Source organism: Pelmatolapia mariae, linkage group LG20 (assembly GCF_036321145.2).
Source record: "Pelmatolapia mariae isolate MD_Pm_ZW linkage group LG20, Pm_UMD_F_2, whole genome shotgun sequence".
Classification (NCBI taxonomy): domain Eukaryota; kingdom Metazoa; phylum Chordata; class Actinopteri; order Cichliformes; family Cichlidae; genus Pelmatolapia; species Pelmatolapia mariae.
In genome coordinates this window covers 31,086,890-31,104,811 of record NC_086244.1, presented here as the reverse complement: position 1 = coordinate 31,104,811, position 17,922 = coordinate 31,086,890, and the positions used below count along the sequence as shown (strand labels likewise).

The 17,922-nt window shown below is 40.5% G+C and overlaps 3 protein-coding genes across 3 annotated transcripts; 1 reads left to right on the top strand and 2 right to left on the bottom strand.

Moving 5' to 3' along the window:
• Window positions 1-1,059: 1,059 nt before the first annotated feature.
• On the bottom strand, window positions 1,060-8,104 carry rprd1b (regulation of nuclear pre-mRNA domain containing 1B). The gene is made up of 7 exons (XM_063464842.1): window positions 7,412-8,104; window positions 6,383-6,512; window positions 5,912-6,045; window positions 5,298-5,416; window positions 5,029-5,155; window positions 3,961-4,136; window positions 1,060-3,405 (listed from the first exon to the last, which is right to left on the bottom strand). The coding sequence occupies exons 1-7, from the start codon at window positions 7,560-7,562 to the stop codon at window positions 3,256-3,258; spliced, it is 987 nt and encodes a 328-aa protein (XP_063320912.1). The 5' UTR covers window positions 7,563-8,104; the 3' UTR covers window positions 1,060-3,255.
• A 2,335-nt stretch (window positions 8,105-10,439) lies between these two features.
• Window positions 10,440-14,236, top strand: LOC134619432 (taste receptor type 1 member 1). The gene is made up of 6 exons (XM_063465268.1): window positions 10,440-10,621; window positions 10,734-11,061; window positions 11,160-11,918; window positions 12,001-12,219; window positions 12,513-12,633; window positions 13,314-14,236. Exons 1-6 carry the CDS (start codon window positions 10,440-10,442, stop codon window positions 14,234-14,236), a joined length of 2,532 nt encoding a protein of 843 aa, XP_063321338.1.
• A 2,315-nt stretch (window positions 14,237-16,551) lies between these two features.
• her12 (hairy-related 12) lies at window positions 16,552-17,589 on the bottom strand. The gene is made up of 2 exons (XM_063464925.1): window positions 17,492-17,589; window positions 16,552-17,407 (listed from the first exon to the last, which is right to left on the bottom strand). Exons 1-2 carry the CDS (start codon window positions 17,558-17,560, stop codon window positions 17,000-17,002), a joined length of 477 nt encoding a protein of 158 aa, XP_063320995.1. The 5' UTR covers window positions 17,561-17,589; the 3' UTR covers window positions 16,552-16,999.
• Between the last annotated feature and the right edge of the window lie 333 nt (window positions 17,590-17,922).

The following is a 17,922-nucleotide window of genomic DNA, read 5'->3' as shown; positions in this document are numbered from 1 at the left end:
TCTCTGAGATGACGGGGAAAAGTATTAAAAATGAGATGTTGCACCACCCACATGTTCATACAGCATCACGCGTCATCGGTATGATTTATTTTTTAACACCAACCCCATTATGTCTCCAAAGGTTGATTCTGTTCATCTGGACGTAGCGTTTTCAGTTTCAGTCCAGATTTACTTACCTGGATGATTGAACATGCATCAAGACAAAAAACACCATCATGTGTTTTTGTTTGTTCAAATATAAACAAAGTGTGAGTAACAAATTGCACAAAAACACCAGATGTTGAGTCGAGTTCATATATGCAAATTGATTGGAGCTTCTTTCATACAGTAGTGCTTTCTCCTTCACGAGTAGCTCACAAATTAGTACTCCAACCATGCAGCAATACACAGAAAGTCAGAACTGACACTTCAGATTCAACTGGTGTAAACACTTGAAACTTTTATGCACTGATTTACAAACGTAAACAATTCGTAAACCGGTGCATAAAAGTCAAGTTTTTATAACTCAGCTATATCTATATATGTAATACACAAGTATTCATGATTAATGGAAATAAATAAATAAATAAATAAAAATTTTAATTTGCCCCTTAAGTTGAGCATTTGTTGAACTCTACTTCGAGTCACATGCAGTTTTCTGTAGTCACGACTTTTCCTCCACCCTTACAGCTTCTAAGGAGCACGAGAAAGGGTCTGTTCCCCTTTCCTCTTCCTGTGATTTTTTTTACTGACATCCACTGTCACATCTGTAATATAATATTTAAAGTAGGGAATTTCTTAGATGGAGGATACACCAAACCTAATGAAAAGATCCTAGAAGGACAAAGGTCCACTACTTAAATAACTTAAAATAATAACAGAAATGTAATCCATGGTCTCTAAACTGTGAAAAGGCCCAAGTTTCCTCACTGCATTAAATGAAAGGCTGGAAAACTCTGATTTGCACATATGACTTTATTATTATTATTATTATGTTATTATGTATTATAATTAAAACCCATTTTTAATTTAAGTAAGTATATTTGCATTATACTGAAATTATGTAAAATACACACAGAATTTGTTCAAATGGTTCCAGTTTATTGGCATCCACTGAATCACTTTCATTACAGAAAAAACATTATCCCTAGTGGCAGAGTCCTGGTAGTACAGACTGATTCTATATAGAAACACATACCACACAGCAAGTCAGTAAGAAAATATCTAAGTGTTATCTACAGTCAAGCACATCTGGGTTAAAATGTTACTGAAATCTTTCCTGGTTTTGGTTTTTATCAGATGAACATGAATTAATGAAATAATGGCTCCGCTTTAATGTTCGACATCCAAAATCCAAAAGTTTATTTTGACATTAGGGATCATGTTAAAGCCCAAACATCTGTTTTATGACCCCAGTAATGACTCTGACGAATGCATCCACACCTTTGGTTGAAGAAACGCTGCAGAAAACTGCTAATTTTCACCTGCTCTTTGAAAGATTTGGTGGTTCCAGACTTCCAGGAGAGGCTAATCTTTTTACTGCAAAGGTTTTACATGAACAGCACGTCTCAGCTGAGTGTTTGGAATCAGCAGATAAGCTACAGCTTCTACAATCTTTCTTTTATATAAGGAAAAAAAAAATCACCTCAGCTGCAGCAGCAGGAGTCGCCATGTGTTTCTGAAGATGCTAATGAAATGAGCAGTTTGTCTAGTTAAACATCTCTGACCTTTTTATCATAAACTTTTTCAATAAATGAATTTTTCTTTGTGTATCAGACAACTGAAAATTAAATATCAGTTAAGCAAAATGACAGATGGCCTTCTCGCAGAACTGTTCCTAAAAGGCTCGTACCAAAATAATGACTTTGGTAATTACCAACTTTTCCTGACCTCAATATCTAAATAAACACATTTGTTACAGGATGGATCACCCATGAAAAGAGAAAACAAAAACAAATATGAAGGGGATGCAGGCGTGAACCTGTTGAATACTTAAATCGATACAGGCAGGTAGAACTGTGGAATATTTAATAATTATTTTTGATCAGTCCAATGTGTCTATTTAATGTTGTTAAAGTAGAGAATGGCCAGTTCATTTCACAATAACATATAATTAATGCAACTACGCGACCCTTTTATTTAATGTTTCCAAACATGTTGTGATCAGTATATCAGCAAATGTTGTTTTCTGGCTCGTTCATCTTGACACTTCTTTTAATAACGGCTCAATCCTCCTGATGTCTTCATTTATTTTTATTTTTGCCTTCTTATCAATTACCTTTTCAAAAGATACAGCAATAGTTTTTTTAATTTTAGCATTTAGATGATCTTTTTTCAAACGTGCAGGATTTTATTAGCAAAACTCAAACTGTGCCTCTTTTCCACTAACGAACATAATGAGCTTCATCATATTTCAAATGAAAGCATGACAACAGTTCTTTTGAACCTTGTGCACCTTTGTATCAAAATAAGGAAAATCCTTACATACAGGAAAATAAAAAGTCCCTTGTCTTTAAAATTCCTGCCTGAATGATTGTATCCCACAAATCCCGTTTTTCAGACTCTACCAAGTGTTACTTTAATGAAAGCGCTGTGTGTGGCGTCCGGTGAAACAACCAAAAAAGCAACACATACTGAAGTGGCCTGATATTTTTTCTAACTATACACACACATACAAACTTACACACCGTAAATCAACAATCTCTCTAATTTGTCGATAAAAACCAAGCAAATAAAAGTCAAAAAGTAAACCTAATGAATGGTACATCCTCTTCACAGTGTAGCCACAGCCTTTAGGAATTAAGAGAGCGGACAGACAGCCTTTGCTCACTGAATCCGAACTATAACTTACAGCCAGATGTGTCAGGATGTGTCAGGACTGACACATCCTGACAACCAAGTTTACGTCTAAGCTCCTCCTCCTAAATCACTGAAACTTCCAGCATTTAAAACAAAATAAAAGCAACAGGAAACTTGTTCCAAGCTGGTGAAGTGGAATCCTTGACGATCGAGAGGGTACGGGGGAAAAAAACTAACAAAATAAACAGGCTGACAGAGTCTTTATTCTCCTCTGCAGAGCATTCTCATTTTACCAAAAGCCTTCCTCGTCCTCGTCCTGCAGGTTTGAGTTAGCAGGTGGGCTGCCGACTGTTAAGAGGATTGACCACACGTGTCCTCTGGCTGGAGACACAGCTGGGAGTATTTCTGTAAATCCAACGTGGAGCTGAGATTGGCTGGGGAGGAGCATACGGGAGACTTCGTCGAGGCAAAGGGTTCTCAATCGGTGGAGAAGAGGTCGCCTGCTGAGGGGAGCGGGGCCAGACCCCCAGTTACATTGGGCAGCAGCGAAAGGTCAGGGAGACTCTGGATGTGGGACTTGAGCTCCTTCCTCACCTGAGTCACCCTCGCCAGTTTCTGCTTATACTCCTACCGAAAACATGACGACACGCACAGGTATGAGCAAATTATACCTTTTTTAATATGAAAATATGTGAAGCAGGAAACAGAAGAGCCAGACAGTAAAGACGGGAGATGACCTCTAAAGCTGGATGCACCAAAATGTCAGTAAAAAATGTCAGAATTGTATTTAAACATCCAAGAATAAACGTCTGCCAACTGTGATAACCAGATCTGCTTTTTACAGTGTGCTGACCTTCTGACCTCTTTTATTTCTTGCCATGTCAGTAGAAATAAACATGTTTGCTGACAAATATAAAAAGCTGTTTTTATTTCCTCAGCTAATGTGAGTCACTGAACTTGACCTCAAACAGATCAGGGTGTTTTTACCTTTAGGTATTTTTCCTGCAGTTATCTGTGAAATAATATGGCATGCTGTATGGTAACTGCTATAATGAGTTCAGACATCTGTACTTAACTCTACACAAGTGTATTACAGGTATTACAGCTCCCTTTATTAATGAGACAAACACAAGCATTCAAACATCCTTTTCTAATGACTGTTGCGTCTGTCAAGTGCTTTACCTCCAGTTTCTTCTCTCTCTCCATGAGTGCCTCCTTCTGGCTGCTGATGTATTCAGTGAGCATACGTGCTAACTGCCGCCGGTCCTCCAGCTCTGCGGCCAGGCGCCCGTTATATTCTGCCAGCAGCAAGCAGGCTTCATCCACAGTTTTTGAGAGCTTGTCTGCGGCTTCTTTGTCTAGAGTTGAGCCAAAGTGTGTTGTTAATGTCAGAGCCTTAATTTAATCCGAGGTTACTCGAGATAAACACGCTCCTCTACAAGGAGTGCTTGATTGCTGTATATATGTTCTGTCCTAACATTTATTGATTGACTGTGAGTCTTTTTGGAAGGAACAATTCTATCACACTGAAAGCAGAGATAAAACAATCTAAGCTCAAGCTCTACAAAAAGATCTCCTGAGGCTGCTCTCTCCTTAGCTTTCTGTGGTCAGTGTGGTACACACCATACAAGACACCTGTGATGCTAATTACAGGGCACAATCTAGTTTACATTGGCTCTTTTCCACTAGTACCGGTACCTACTCGGCTCAACTCAACTGTACTCTACTCGTTTTGTCTCATTTTTCATTATAATCAACTACCATCTAATGTGGATGGGATCATTATAGCAATTTGACTGAAACTGCTGGGTTTAAAGAAAGTCTGTTTTGAATTTTGTGAAGGAGTCACTCTCATGACTCACCGAGTGACACCATTGACAGGCCAATTGGCAGCATGCAGTCTGTTAGCATGACATTTTTGGATCGATTCAGCTCGCTTGGTACCAGGTCCTACTACCAAAAACCATAAAAGCCGAGTCGAATTGAGCTCAGTAGGCACTAGTGGAATCAGTCTTTTCTAGGGGTACCATCATTTATACCCAGGCCAATTTCATTAGTTGTTTAAAAAAATGATTCTGCTGAACGACAATTTAAAAGCAATGTCTGATTTTCTTGAAGTTTTTTGTTTTAGTGTTATTACTTTTCTCAGTTTCAAGTTATTATTTTAGTGACCACTGTAGGTTGTTCTTTCTTTGACAGAAGGTTACCAACAATTTTGTCCAAAACCGAGCTGAGCTGTCCAAGCTTTACCTGTGATCTTCTCCAGCAGGGAAACATCCTGGACTTCCTGCGGCAGCGAGGCAATCTTCTGACGAACAGCTGCGTCACCTGATGCAGCGTTCTCTAAGTCCTGCAGGGCTTTTACCAGCTCCTCTGTCTGCACGTGTGCCAGAGTGTGTTTAAAGACAGGAGACAAGGAAAAAAGGAAGTGGGGGAAACAGTAATAAGAGATCAGTAAGAAGGCCAGTCAAAAATACCAGCATTTTAACATTATCTGGATTAAACGTTAGCATCTTCACCAGCTGAGTTGCCGAGGAATCTGCGTTGCGAGGAGAAGTGTGGCTTCTATAGTCGTTGTCATCATCGTCCTCATCTTCCTGGATCTTTTGATAGCTTCTTTTCACTGGCTTTTTTTCTTCTGCAGAGTGAAGTTTGGAGATAACAGAACAGAAAAAACACATCATGAGGTCACTAATGTGTTTCCTTTAACACCTATGATGGCAAACTGATGTCGACAGGATAAACACCCAAAATGTATTCATTGTTAGATAACATTTTGGGTACTTGAACGCTGCTCTTTCTGTTGTTCTGTGATACAAACTCAGTAAAAACCTGCCATTTACCTGCAAATGCAGGCGTGTCAACACACATGTTGTTAACAGTGAAAGAGTGAAAAGAAAGGCTTCCTGTTTGGAGAATTATTCAGTCGTAATCATTGTATTTACTCAGACGCAGCCCACTGATACAGTCACCTCATAAATCATGACAGCTCTCTAACAAACGTCCACAAAATGTGACTTCTTTCAGCACTGGTGATCCCGCCCATGTTTTTAAAGTGAAATGCTGTGATGTCAAACGCATCGTATACATTTACATACACCTGTGACAACATGTTATGTAATAGTCATCTAACCTGAAGGCCTGGGGCTGTTTGAGTCTTCTATGGCGAGTCTGAGCTGCTGGATGAAGTCGCTTCTGTAGAGGTTCCTCTCCTTCCAGATGTTCAGCAGTCTTTCCATGTGCTTTTTACAGTTCTCGTCTGCATCACTGCAGGGCGACGAGGGGAACAACAGAGTTCAGCACACAATAAGGGAATAACGAGTTACATAAAAATTTAAAATTTAAAGACGCACAGGAAGGCTATAAAAGATCAAAGCACATCCAGAGTTTTTATGACATATTTTCTAAAAAACAAAAGATAACGGGGGCTGCAGAAGTCCAGATAGGATCTGCTGTGCTTAATAGATAAGCAAAAAAACCCAAAATTCAAACAAATTATTTCCCATGCATCTACTTCCCCACACAGACTCACACATGTACTACATTCAGGAGAGTGAAATTTGGAGCCGACTTAGAGAACACGGTGGCCACCATTAAAATATACCTGGCAACATGGGAGCAGGCATCGACGAGCACAGACTCAAAGTCTTTGGTGAACTCAGGGCCTTTCTTCTTGCTGTTCTGGATGACATCATTAGCCAGATACAGGAATGTCAGCTTCCTGCTGCTTTTAGCTGCAAGATACATGAAAAATATCTCATTTAAAACGTTAGCTTTAACAAACTTAACAAGGAAAATTCACAGAGTGATTATCAGTTTCTCACATTCAAATTATTTTGAGTTTGAGTTGCAGTTTGAGTTTTAATTGGCATATTTTCCCTTCATCATGCCCATCTCCTTTACTTACTGCATAAGAATGAGGAAAAATATACTGTTAGTCGCAATTAAACTGGATTTACTAGTATTTCTATTCTTTCACACCCATGTAAGCTGACCATCTATAAGGTCTTAGGGCAGGGGTGTCAAACATAAGGCCCAAGGACCAAAATCAGCCTAGCACAGATTCCAATTCAGCCCACTAAACAGCTTTGGAAAACGTAGAAAGGTGCATAAATTTTGGTTTACAGCTTTTCCTACTGAGAAAGACCTCCCCCATGACTGTTCATACTGCACCAAAGTAATTAAGCAACAGATAAACAATTAACTGAGAGAAAAATAGTTTTTTTTCCCTACAATGCAGTATAACAGTTTATGTTTTTCTTTTACAATAGGTCCACAGTTTTAAGAAAGGCTATTTCCTATTAACAAAAAAAACCAAAACAGTACAGGACAGACTGGGCTGTAAGATACCAGAAGTCATCCTACCCATTTATTTCCTGAAACTAAGATAATTTCATGGATTAAATGCACAGTTAAACTTCTTTGCACTGACAGAAAGGGGCTTTGCAGTGTGCTGTACGTGGCTCACAGCGTAAAATGAGTTTGCCGTCTGTGCCTATGTCATGGCTTAGAAAGAAATGCATGTATTAATGCATGTACAGTGTCCTTTACTTGTTAGTTACCGGCTCTCTCTTTGGCTGCAACATACAACACAAATGTGTGGGGTTTTTTCAGGGGGGCAGTCAAGTCTCACCTTTTTTCAGCTCTCTGTGCCACACTTTGACGATGAGGGCCGAGTGTTTGCGGTGGTGGATGATCCACAGAGACAGAGTCTGGACGCTCTGCTGTGAGCTGCTCAGCTCCGACAGCTTCTTCTCCAGGGCGGACTCAGAGAAGGACGACATGCCGGTGAGTGAGTGTGCGCTTCCCTTGTGACCGGACCGACTCCGACCAGCTCTAACGCGACTGAGCCCCGAGCTATTTTGGAGAGACTCGCACTGTCATCAAAACTGAAGTTGTGCTGCTAACTTACTGACAGGTAGCATCAAACTGCTTCCCGCTCCTCCCAAACGTTACCTTAGCTCCCAGCTTCCTGAATTATCGACCAAATCCGCTAAAGCAAGCCTGCGATGAAGATGAGCCCCTTTATCAGCAGCTGCTTCTTCACTCACTCCAGTGTTTGTTTACAGCACCAGCTAACGTTAGCCAACCGAGCTAAGCAGCCATCTGCAGAGCAGTGCAGCCCTGTGCTAGCCTGTTCTCCAAACAGACTCTGGATACACAGAGCTTCTGTAACACGCCGGATTAATACGTGTCAACCCACCAGCATAAAAAACCCAACGACGAAGCGCTAACGGCGAAACTCACACTTTGGCTTTGGTCGCCTAACTCATCAAAAAGACTTCTTTCAAAAAATGGCAGCTTGCACTTTCACCTCGATGTTCGCGTCGCATGGTAGTGACGCAAGCAGAACCGGGCATCATCATCATCATCGTCTTTATCCGGGGATGAAGGCTATTTTGTTCATATCGCCACTGCTTAAATAACACAGATTTTTTTTAAAGACACTCCGTATCATCTATAACTTCACGAGAATTTTGAGAAATATATCTCAGTATTTTTGATGATTTAGAATATATATATATATATATTAGAACATGTAATAAGGCTATAAGTAAAAGTCGTTCACTAAAGTTTTTTGGGGTTTTTTGAACTGACAAAAGTATTTTTGTTTATTTTTCACTGCAGTTCAAATGCATTAAAACGGGCAATTTTACACTGTTAGATCAATATTTTGATTTGACTGATAGGCCAAAAACAATGGGAAGAGGAGGAGATGATTGGAGCTTTAGTTATAGGTCGAGCAGCCCATTGTTTTGTTATGCTATGTCCAAAATGCCGCTCTTCCACTTTGCAGTTTGACCGGCTGATCTTTTAAAAGCTGTAAGACCCGAACACTTATGTTTTATTGCTCCAGTTCAACACAAAGACATTACAAACAGTTGTTATATAGGAGTATAGTTAAATGTTGTACTTTTTTTCTTTGTGTACCTAATGATTAATCAAAACGTTGCCCAATTTCAGTCTATGCTTAGCTGTTTGCAATTCACTTTGTGTAATGTTATAATAATAAAGCATAAGAGTACATTAATAATAGCTGCTTTACACGTTTTTGGAAGGCTGAGAGGAAGAATTACACAGAGAGGAGTCACGTTGGTAAAGGTCAGTCTTATAAACCCTTTGTCATGAGTAGATTTTTCTTGTGACTGTTTTCAAGCTATGATTGCTTTAACTTGGATCTATTACTCATAAAGCTCTGTTATTAATCTGACTGCAATATGTCATTAAAAGACAAAACAGAGAGAATTTATCCCACTTCCCAGCTCATACGGACATATTAACAAATACCTTTCTGTTAAAAGTCTGCATATTGTGTGCATGCCATCAAATCTTTGTGTTTGTACAGACATTTGAATTTACATGGCTATTTGACTGCATAATACAGCGGATAATAAAATGCACTGTATTCCTGTTAAAACAATGGTTTTTCCCTGGATCTAAGCAAATTACATGTTAGTACAACAGGTGTGTTTGACAAAATACAGGTCAAATATCAACCAAAATGCAAATTCTGGCACACCTGTACAGCCCTCATGAAGGATTTGCACGTTACAAAATAAGTGTAGCTAATAAGACTAGCGTAACATGTAACATTATATACATTTGGAAATTCATTATTTGTTTTTTTTATTTGTTTGCTTTTAAAGCACCCTTGAGTGTTTTGAAAGAGCCGATTAATAAAATGTATTACTATTGTTGTTGTTGTTATTATTATTAATAGTGGTGGTATTGTTAGTAATATTATTATTATTGGCTTTTACATTTTCTAAAATGTCCTTCTGAGTAGGACATCACTTTCAAATTATACCTTTACAAGCTAACCTCCTGAGACCCTGAATCCTCATCTGGTGACATTAAATTTTTGCTTTCAGCATCTTATACTTGATTCTGCTCAATAAACCGTTTTTATATTATATTTCTTAAACATTGATGACTTTATTGGAGCTACGTTTTTTCATTCTATTTTTTAAGGAAAAATACTTTCTGTTCAAAGTAGATTCTTAGTTTTTGTGCTGATCCAGACACACTTTTGAGACACATTATTTCTAAGTAAAATTTAACAGATATTTTCTGTTTTGTGGGGAGCCGCTTTTTACTAAACGCACATCTTGTGGAATTTAACAAAAATAATATCATAAAATGTACTTACAAAAAGTATCCAGCAGCATCAGGCTAACATTTAACTCCCAAAACCTGTAATGTTGCCTTCATTTGTTGATAAATTCACTTTGTATCTATGTATGTAATGTATGTACATCACACTGAAATTGCAATATCATCTATAAGATTAAGATTTAATCTTATGATTTAAAATCCTTGAAAACAAAGCCTTACATTGGAAAAGACTATCAGCCCGAATAAATATGTTAAAAAGTGAATCTGCACTCACTCCATGTTAGTGGTCAAAGATTTATGAAAAAATCACTGGTCTGCCTCTTCATGACTTTCATTTATGCAAATCATTTCAACGGGAGGAAAACTCTAATGACACCAACAAATTCAACATGCAAAGTACCTTCACTCAGTAAACATTTTTCAGAAGAGTGGAAAATCCTCCCCTCTGCCAGCCCACACTTTTAAGAAGAGTTCCTGATCTGTTTTTGCACAACACACTGAGCTTCCACATGCAGATGTGCATAAGCTGACGCTAAAATACGAGCATGTCTGTTACTGTGCTACTTTCCTTGGGCTGGTTAGTGCTGCAGTCAGCTGATGGGACTCTAGATCACACCACTCACAGCCAGGGGATGTATCTGCAGGGGGACTTCTCCTTCGCTGGACTCTTTCCTCTCTTCTACACTAATGGGCTGAGTGGTTTGCCTGCTCTGGTTCCATGCAGAGAGTGAGTGTTTCTGTTTTATTAGACAGAAACCTGATAGATGCATTTCACTTGTGGACCAGTTAATATTGCCAGTTTTTTCAAACTCAACACTCTTTTTTTTTTTCTTCTCCAGAGGCAGTCCCAACAAACATGGTTTTCATCTGTTGCAAGCTATGAGATTTGCTGTGGAAGAAATCAACAGCAAAACAGGGGTGCTTTCTCTCCTACCAGGAGTGAAACTCGGCTACCAGATGTACGATATTTGCTCAGTACCGGCCAGTATTCTGGCCACCCTGGACCTGCTCGACCAACAGTATAGGAACATTTCTACACCTGAGGCACAGAACAACACAGCCTTTAATTCCAGTGATGCTCAAACATCTGTGGCTGTGATTGGGCCGGACAGCAGCAGCAACTCTTTCACCCCTGCTGCTTTGCTGGGGACCTCTCTTGTACCACAGGTAAGTTAATACCTGGAAGTCTTTGCTCGTGCCCATGAATTATTTTACATTCCACATTCACATCTTAAAAGAAACTCATTGCTCATTGCTCATTGTAGATCTCTTATGAAGCATCAAGTGAGCAGCTGAGCAACAAGATATACTATCCATCTTTTTTCCGCACAATTCCCAGTGACAAGAACCAGGTAGCTGCTATGATCCAGCTCCTGGTTCATTTCAACTGGACCTGGATCGCTCTCTTAGGCAGTGACAATGACTATGGGCTTCAGGCCATGAAGAGTCTGTCCCAGCAAGCATCCAGCTACGGCATCTGCATCGCCTATCAAGGAGTCATCCCCTCAGCCACAGATGAAACAGTCCAGATCATGAGGAACATGGTAACGGACATACTGACAACCCACGTCAATACCATTGTAGTCTTCTCCAGCAAGACGAAACTCAGTGGCTTCTTCCCATTTGTACTCGAGCGCAACATAACAGATAAGGTGTGGATTGGGACGGAGGACTGGTCAGTGGCAACTCTTATATCAGGCATAAGTGGAATCAACACAATCGGTACTGTGATCGGTGTGGCCGTCAAACCTATATCCATTCCCGGATTTGAGGAGTTTGAGAAAAAGATAGTCGAGGCTTCAATGCAACGCGCCAACGCTAATGTTACCACGAGCAATGGAAATGACTGCCTACAGAGCACAGACCTGTACAGCCTCGCCAGAAATAATTACTCTCTGGAGGAATATGACATCGCCTCTGCCTTCAATGTGTATAAAGCTGTGTATGCTTTGGCTGATGCTCTGCACACTACGCTTGGTTGTGATGCCGAAAAGTGCAACAAGAGAACCGTGCATCCATGGGAGGTGAGTTGATTTAAACTGATGTTTTGGTTTGGTTTGATTTGGGTTTATTCTTTACATAATTCTCATTTTCTGTCCTCCCCAGCTTTTTCAGCAGCTAAAGCATGTGCGATTTTCCCTGGAGAACACCTCTGTGTACTTTGATGCAAATGGAGATCCACCCACAGGATATGATATTGTTACCTGGATTTGGAGGGGCACTGACTGGTCCCTGAGAGTAGTGGGCTCCTTTACCCCAGACCCAGTTACGCTGACAGTTGATGCAGATCAAATTGAGTGGCGCGGAAAAGAAGGTTCAAGAGCAGTAAGAGCAACATGGTGTTTGGGTTTGTTTTATAGTTTAAAAAAATCTGAAATATTACAAAAAACACCAAAGAAAATTAAGTTCAAAGATTAAAAATTATCATTTTCATTTCTCATTTAAAAAGGTTAAACAAATATGTTTTTGATGTTGTGGTTTATGTGCATCTGTTGTATAACATTTATTTCTTCTGTTATTCTCTGCTCTCCCTTTCAACCAAGAGCTAGATCTATTAGAGATGACCTGTTTAAATAAAAGCTAATCTATAATATGTCTTTTTCTTTGGCTGTGTATAGGTGCCACTGTCCATCTGTTCTCCACCCTGCCCAACAGGCCACAAGAAGTTGCTGACAGGGCAGCATGAGTGCTGCTTCGACTGCCAGGCCTGTCCTGCTGCCACATTCCTCAATAAAAGTGGTAAACAAAGAAAAAGGAAAAAGGAGCAGTAAAGCACCTGGATAAATAGAAAACAGAGAGGCTGGCGGTGGAAAGGGGTTTCCTTGATCACATATTATCTCTATGTAGCAAAATGAGACTGAAAGTGAATCTGAGATTTTATGATCTCATAACAAAGATTATATAAAATCTATGTTTTTATTATAAAAGCCAGTAATAAATATGTGTCGTTTATCGGCATCGTCAGAGGTGCTGATTGTATGTAGTGCAAATACAACCCCCCCAAAATCATAAAGATAACCAAGAAATAAAAGTTAAGTTGTTCTGCTCCGGAAGTCAATATAGAGTTCAGCACGGGATACTGTCCATGTGGTAACTTATTTAAGATTTCTTCCAGTGAACAAAGTGATCCACGTTGCAACAGAGCGCCATTATCTGTTGTTGTGTGTAAAATTGTCCAACAGGTGGCGCTGAATGCACATTCTGACGCTGGAGCCAAACAACCCGAAAAAACAAAACAAGGGTCACAATGTTGAATAATAACAAATCACATATTATATGATTTCCAGCAAATGCTGTGTGTTTGACTTTAAGTTTCAGACTTGGGCTGGTGAATCTGAGCTCAACCAACAGTGGACACAACTGCTGTCCAGCTTTTATATCCCAGGTTTTCTTCAAGCTTTGCCTTTTCTCTTCCTTAGATCCTGTAATTTGTCAGCCGTGTCTGCCAGAGCAGTGGGCACCCCTGAGCAGTGAGCAGTGCCTGAACAGGACTGTCCTGCTGCTGGAATGGGACACCCCTCTCTCCATTGCCCTGCTCTTCTTTTTCGCCACCTGCCTTCTCATGATCTTTGGCACTGCAATAATCCTCCTGCTCAACCTGAACACACCCGTGGCCAAGTCTGCCGGGGGCCGCACCTGCCTCCTGATGCTGGCAGCCCTGACTGCAGCCACCATAAGCTCTTTGTGCCACTTTGGCCAGCCATCGCCTCTGGCCTGCATCTTCAAGCAGTCTCTATTCATGGACAGCTTCACTGTGTGCCTGGCCTGCATCACTGTGCGCGCCCTTCAGGTTGTCTGCATTTTTAAATTTGCATCCAAGCTGCCGCCAGCCTATGACAAGTGGGCAAAAAAACACGGGCCAGAGTTCACAATTTTCCTAGTGTCTGCCATCATCCTGATCATTTCCGTGCTCCGTGTGGCCCTCAACACCCCCAGGCCTTCCATGGATCTTGAATTCTACGAAGATCGCATCGTGCTCGAGTGCAGCAACACCCTCTCGGTCGGCTCTGGTGTTGAACTTGCTTATGTGTCCCTGGTCAGCGTTCTCTGCTTCACTTTCAGTTACATGGGCAAAGACCTGCCAGCCAATTACAACGAGGCCAAGTGCGTGACCTTCAGCCTCATGGTGTACATGATCTCCTGGATCAGCTTCTTCACCCTCTACCTCATCAGCAGAGATTCGTTCACCATGGCCGCACAAGTGTTCGCCACACTCTTCAGTGTCCTAGCCTTCCTCGGCGGATACTTTGTACCCAAAATTTATATTATTGTGCTGAGACCGCAAATGAACACAACTGCACATTTCCAGAATTGTATTCAAATGTATACCATGAAAAAATGAGTAGTGTGGTGATTTCATTACATTAACAGCACTTATATTCAAGGCAGCGCAAAATAATAGCTTTAAATGCGTTTTATTTAAAGAATGCTTATCTTGTGAGTGTATTTGTGTGTTATTAGATTGTGCATTCTTTTGCTTAGATGTCCTATAATTTCATTTCAGTGTAATTTAATTGTCAAGTTCAAGTTTCAAGTGAGTCAATAACAAAAAGCAGCTGGTTACAGAATAAAAGTTTGTTACAGCAAGTTGCAGAATGATACAACAACTCATTGCATGTCAAAGAAATCCCTAGCTGCTTTGTCTGTCTCTCTCTGTCTTTCTCTCTCTCTCACACACACACGCTGCTGCTGTTAGCTGTTGTTTGAGAGGATAGATGAAAAGGCCTTTTGTGGCTGGGAGGTCAGCTCTATTGACCAGTAGATGTGTGAGTAGAGTCGGAGGTTGGCTTTCCCACAGTCTCTCTGTCCACTCACAGGCTAATACCCTCGGTCAACAATCAAAGTGTGCCATGGGTGAACAAGCAGGAGTTTTATTGTCTGTACACAAAGAAGAGGCGCGAGAATAAAAATTCAGGAATTTCATTTCAACATCGCCCAACATACAAACTATCCGTTTGAATCCATGCAAAGGCACGTTTACACCTGTACCTGCAAACTGCTGTGGCCAACGTTTCACTGTGCTCTTGGCCGTGTTTGTCTTTCGTTACACTAAAATCAACAAACCATTAAAGTCACCCGAATACCAGCAGAGTCAAGGTTCCATTTGGGATGTGGCTATCCACACATTAATGATATTTTGCCATGAAGTCAAAGGGACAAAAATGTGCACAAAAAAACTATGTAAATCATTGTGGTGTGAAAACTAAGAAATTGCCTTTTCCACACTAGCAATTAAATCTATAATAACATGTTTTCTTTCAGCATCTTTTCCCCTGACACCACCAGTGCAATGATGCATCCTGTTTAATTATTCCCTGGGTGCATATCAGGAGCTTCTGCCCACGTTCCCCAGAGTAAATGCAGGCTGAGATAAGCAGCAGCTCCTGATAAGAGATGGATGGCACTCCATTCTCAGTCTGGAATGGTTTTATCTCCACTGAGCCAGCCTCTGATTGCTTCACTTCTCAGTTATTGATACATCTTCATCTGACACAAACCCCGATATGGCCTAATTAACGTGCCTTTGTCATGCTAATGACACGCTATAAAGTGAAGAGCAGTTCCAGAGCGTCAGAGCTGATAGTGTCATCCAAAATGAATCTGATCGCTTCACCTACACACCCACGTCTCCATGCATCACCAACCACGCCTCCTTTCACCACATCACGACCTGTGAGGGGAGATAACAAAGTTAGCACCTCTTGAGATTTAAACAGAGAGATGTAAATGAAATGCTTGAACAACAAAACCACCAATACTAAAAATCATCCACAGTTAAAATAAAATGTTCACATAAGAATATAAGCGTCCTTTTTTTATTTTAGGGAAAAAATTATTTGATAAAATACTAAGAGGTAGCAGCAAGCAGTGGCTTTGATTTTTCATTTCCAAGCATGCTGTTAGGAATACTGAGTGTTGGAAGCATGAATTTACAGTAAAACACAAGCTAGGAAAATGCTATTACGATCTATACTTGATTATAAGTATATGTGTACACGTGTGAGTAATTGTGAATACAATATGTAGGCCATAAATCTGGGCACTGTGGAGAATGTGTGATTGTTTTACTTAGTAGCATGGGGGACTGCTTTAGTTTTTAACATGCCAAGGTCAGCTGATTGTTTTTTGTGCCTTTGCATTGCAAATAAAATACATCTTGTCGTGTGTAGCTGACAAGATGCTGGCTGCAAATGCCAGCATCTAGATGCAATTTGCTGGATTTTTTAATGTGTTTTTCTGTTCACGTTGATTAGCATAAATCGAAGAAATCCTATCACATTTCCTGATTATGAAATCTACAAACCAAATGAGGAAAATGTGTGTACAGCAGTGTTGTCAAAACCCATTTTAAGTTTGCTGTTTAGATATGTACAGACCCAAACATCCTTATATCTGTTGCCTTGTAGATCAAACCATTAATGACCATCCCTACATTCATTGTTGAAAAGAGGTGTTAAAATAAAAATGCACTAAAAGAGGCAAAAAAATAAAGTGGTATTTTTTAATATATATATAGTACCAATGTGGACTTTTTTCATGAAATATATATAAATGTAAAAGAAGTCAGCAAGCATTTTTAATGATTGTTTCTTTTTATTTTTAATTGTCATACAAATGTTAGGAATGAGTTTTAAGAACTTTTACACGATAGCAGAACAGCAATATAAACATCTCAGTACAACATGTTAAAAATGTAAACCCATCTACACGCAAAACACACGCTTTGTAATCATACTGACACATCAAGTTTGGCATAGATACATCAAAACAGATGAGAAATATTCTCCACAGCAGCTGTCCATAAACACAGCATGGCAGACACATATACAGTAACATCGAGTAGTCCAAAGATAAAACTCCACTGGAGTAAACAACAAAACTATCAATACTCAAAATCAAAATCAACCTCCAGCTTTAAACGCAAAGGGAAAGTACGTATTAAGAGTCACAGCGGGATCTTCAGCTATGTGAGAGCTGTTGCTTTTACTTGTCCATCAATGTGATGAGACGCTAAGGAAACCCATCAGGAATGAGCAGGCTGGAAAAATATATTTCCTACATGGTGAGGGAGAGTTCAGCACCCCTCATGTCTCAGTCTCTGCCTCTACCAAGGCCTCCACACGGGGCCTCTGCTCCCGCTGTCCTGCACTGTGGTGGGCCTGAGTGTGAAGCAGACTGGGGAGGAGCTGCTGGCTGTCTGGGCTTGAAGGAGTTTCTGGTCCTGCTGCTGCTGGAGTCCCTGCAGAGGGGCGAGAGAAGCCTCTGAGCCAGCTGAAAGGAAGTGCACAGGGTCCCTCCAGCACTGAGAGTAGGCCTGGTTGTAGTCGCTCTGACAGAGGCCTGTCTGCAGCTGCTGCCTCAGGAAGCTCACAGTCATCTCCAAGATGTCAGCCTTCTCTAGCTTGGAGTTGGGCTCTTGCTTGTGAAACTCCTTCTCCAGAATGACTTTCAGCTGCTCGATGCAGCTGTTGATGCGATCCCTGCGCATTTTCTCCACAATGGGTTTCCTCATCTGAGAAGGAGAAGGCAGACAAGTAAGTTCACGTTTCAAGTCAGCAATGCACAAGCCGATCTAAAAATCTCCTGTGGTACTCACTTTAATGTTATCCTTCTCAGAGATCCTGATGTGGTGAACAGAGGAGTAGTTTGTTGAGTAAGGAGCCATGTCTCTGCAGAGGTGAAGTGAGCAGCTTCTTCTGGGCAAGCAGTGTTAGCTCTGATGTCTCTGGAGGAGCCACTCCTCATTTTATACTGGGAGATTAGCATAACAAAGTCATGTGGCTGAGGCAGGGCTGGGGTTCCCACACTCTGACCAGTGGGACTCCCAACAACAACAATGGAGGAGACGTCAATAACTCAGAGAGCATTTATCTGTGCTGGGCATGTTTCCCAAGATAAGCAACAGGTAATTAAGAGTTAATCAGAGGTGCTATCTCAGAATTTATATCAGCTGGATTGATCAGAATTTTTTTTCTGTTTTTTAATTCTGATCAGAGGTAGTAAAATACACAAAAGAGAGAATCTCTC

Bases quoted from the DNA above. Each gene is read 5' to 3' on its own strand.
- LOC134619432 (XM_063465268.1), top strand. From the start codon at position 10,440: ATGTCTGTTACTGTGCTACTTTCCTTGGGCTGGTTAGTGCTGCAGTCA. The intron at 12,220-12,512 runs GTAAGAGCAACA...GGCTGTGTATAG, and splicing joins GAAAAGAAGGTTCAAGAGCA to GTGCCACTGTCCATCTGTTC. The intron at 12,634-13,313 runs GTAAACAAAGAA...TCTCTTCCTTAG, and splicing joins CACATTCCTCAATAAAAGTG to ATCCTGTAATTTGTCAGCCG.
- her12 (XM_063464925.1), bottom strand. From the start codon at position 17,560: ATGGCTCCTTACTCAACAAACTACTCCTCTGTTCACCACATCAGGATC. The intron at 17,408-17,491 runs GTGAGTACCACA...TCTCCTTCTCAG, and splicing joins CTGAGAAGGATAACATTAAA to ATGAGGAAACCCATTGTGGA.
- rprd1b (XM_063464842.1), bottom strand. From the start codon at position 7,562: ATGTCGTCCTTCTCTGAGTCCGCCCTGGAGAAGAAGCTGTCGGAGCTG. The intron at 6,046-6,382 runs GTATATTTTAAT...GTCGCCCTGCAG, and splicing joins GCCTGCTCCCATGTTGCCAG to TGATGCAGACGAGAACTGTA. The intron at 5,417-5,911 runs GTTAGATGACTA...TTCACTCTGCAG, and splicing joins AAACAGCCCCAGGCCTTCAG to AAGAAAAAAAGCCAGTGAAA.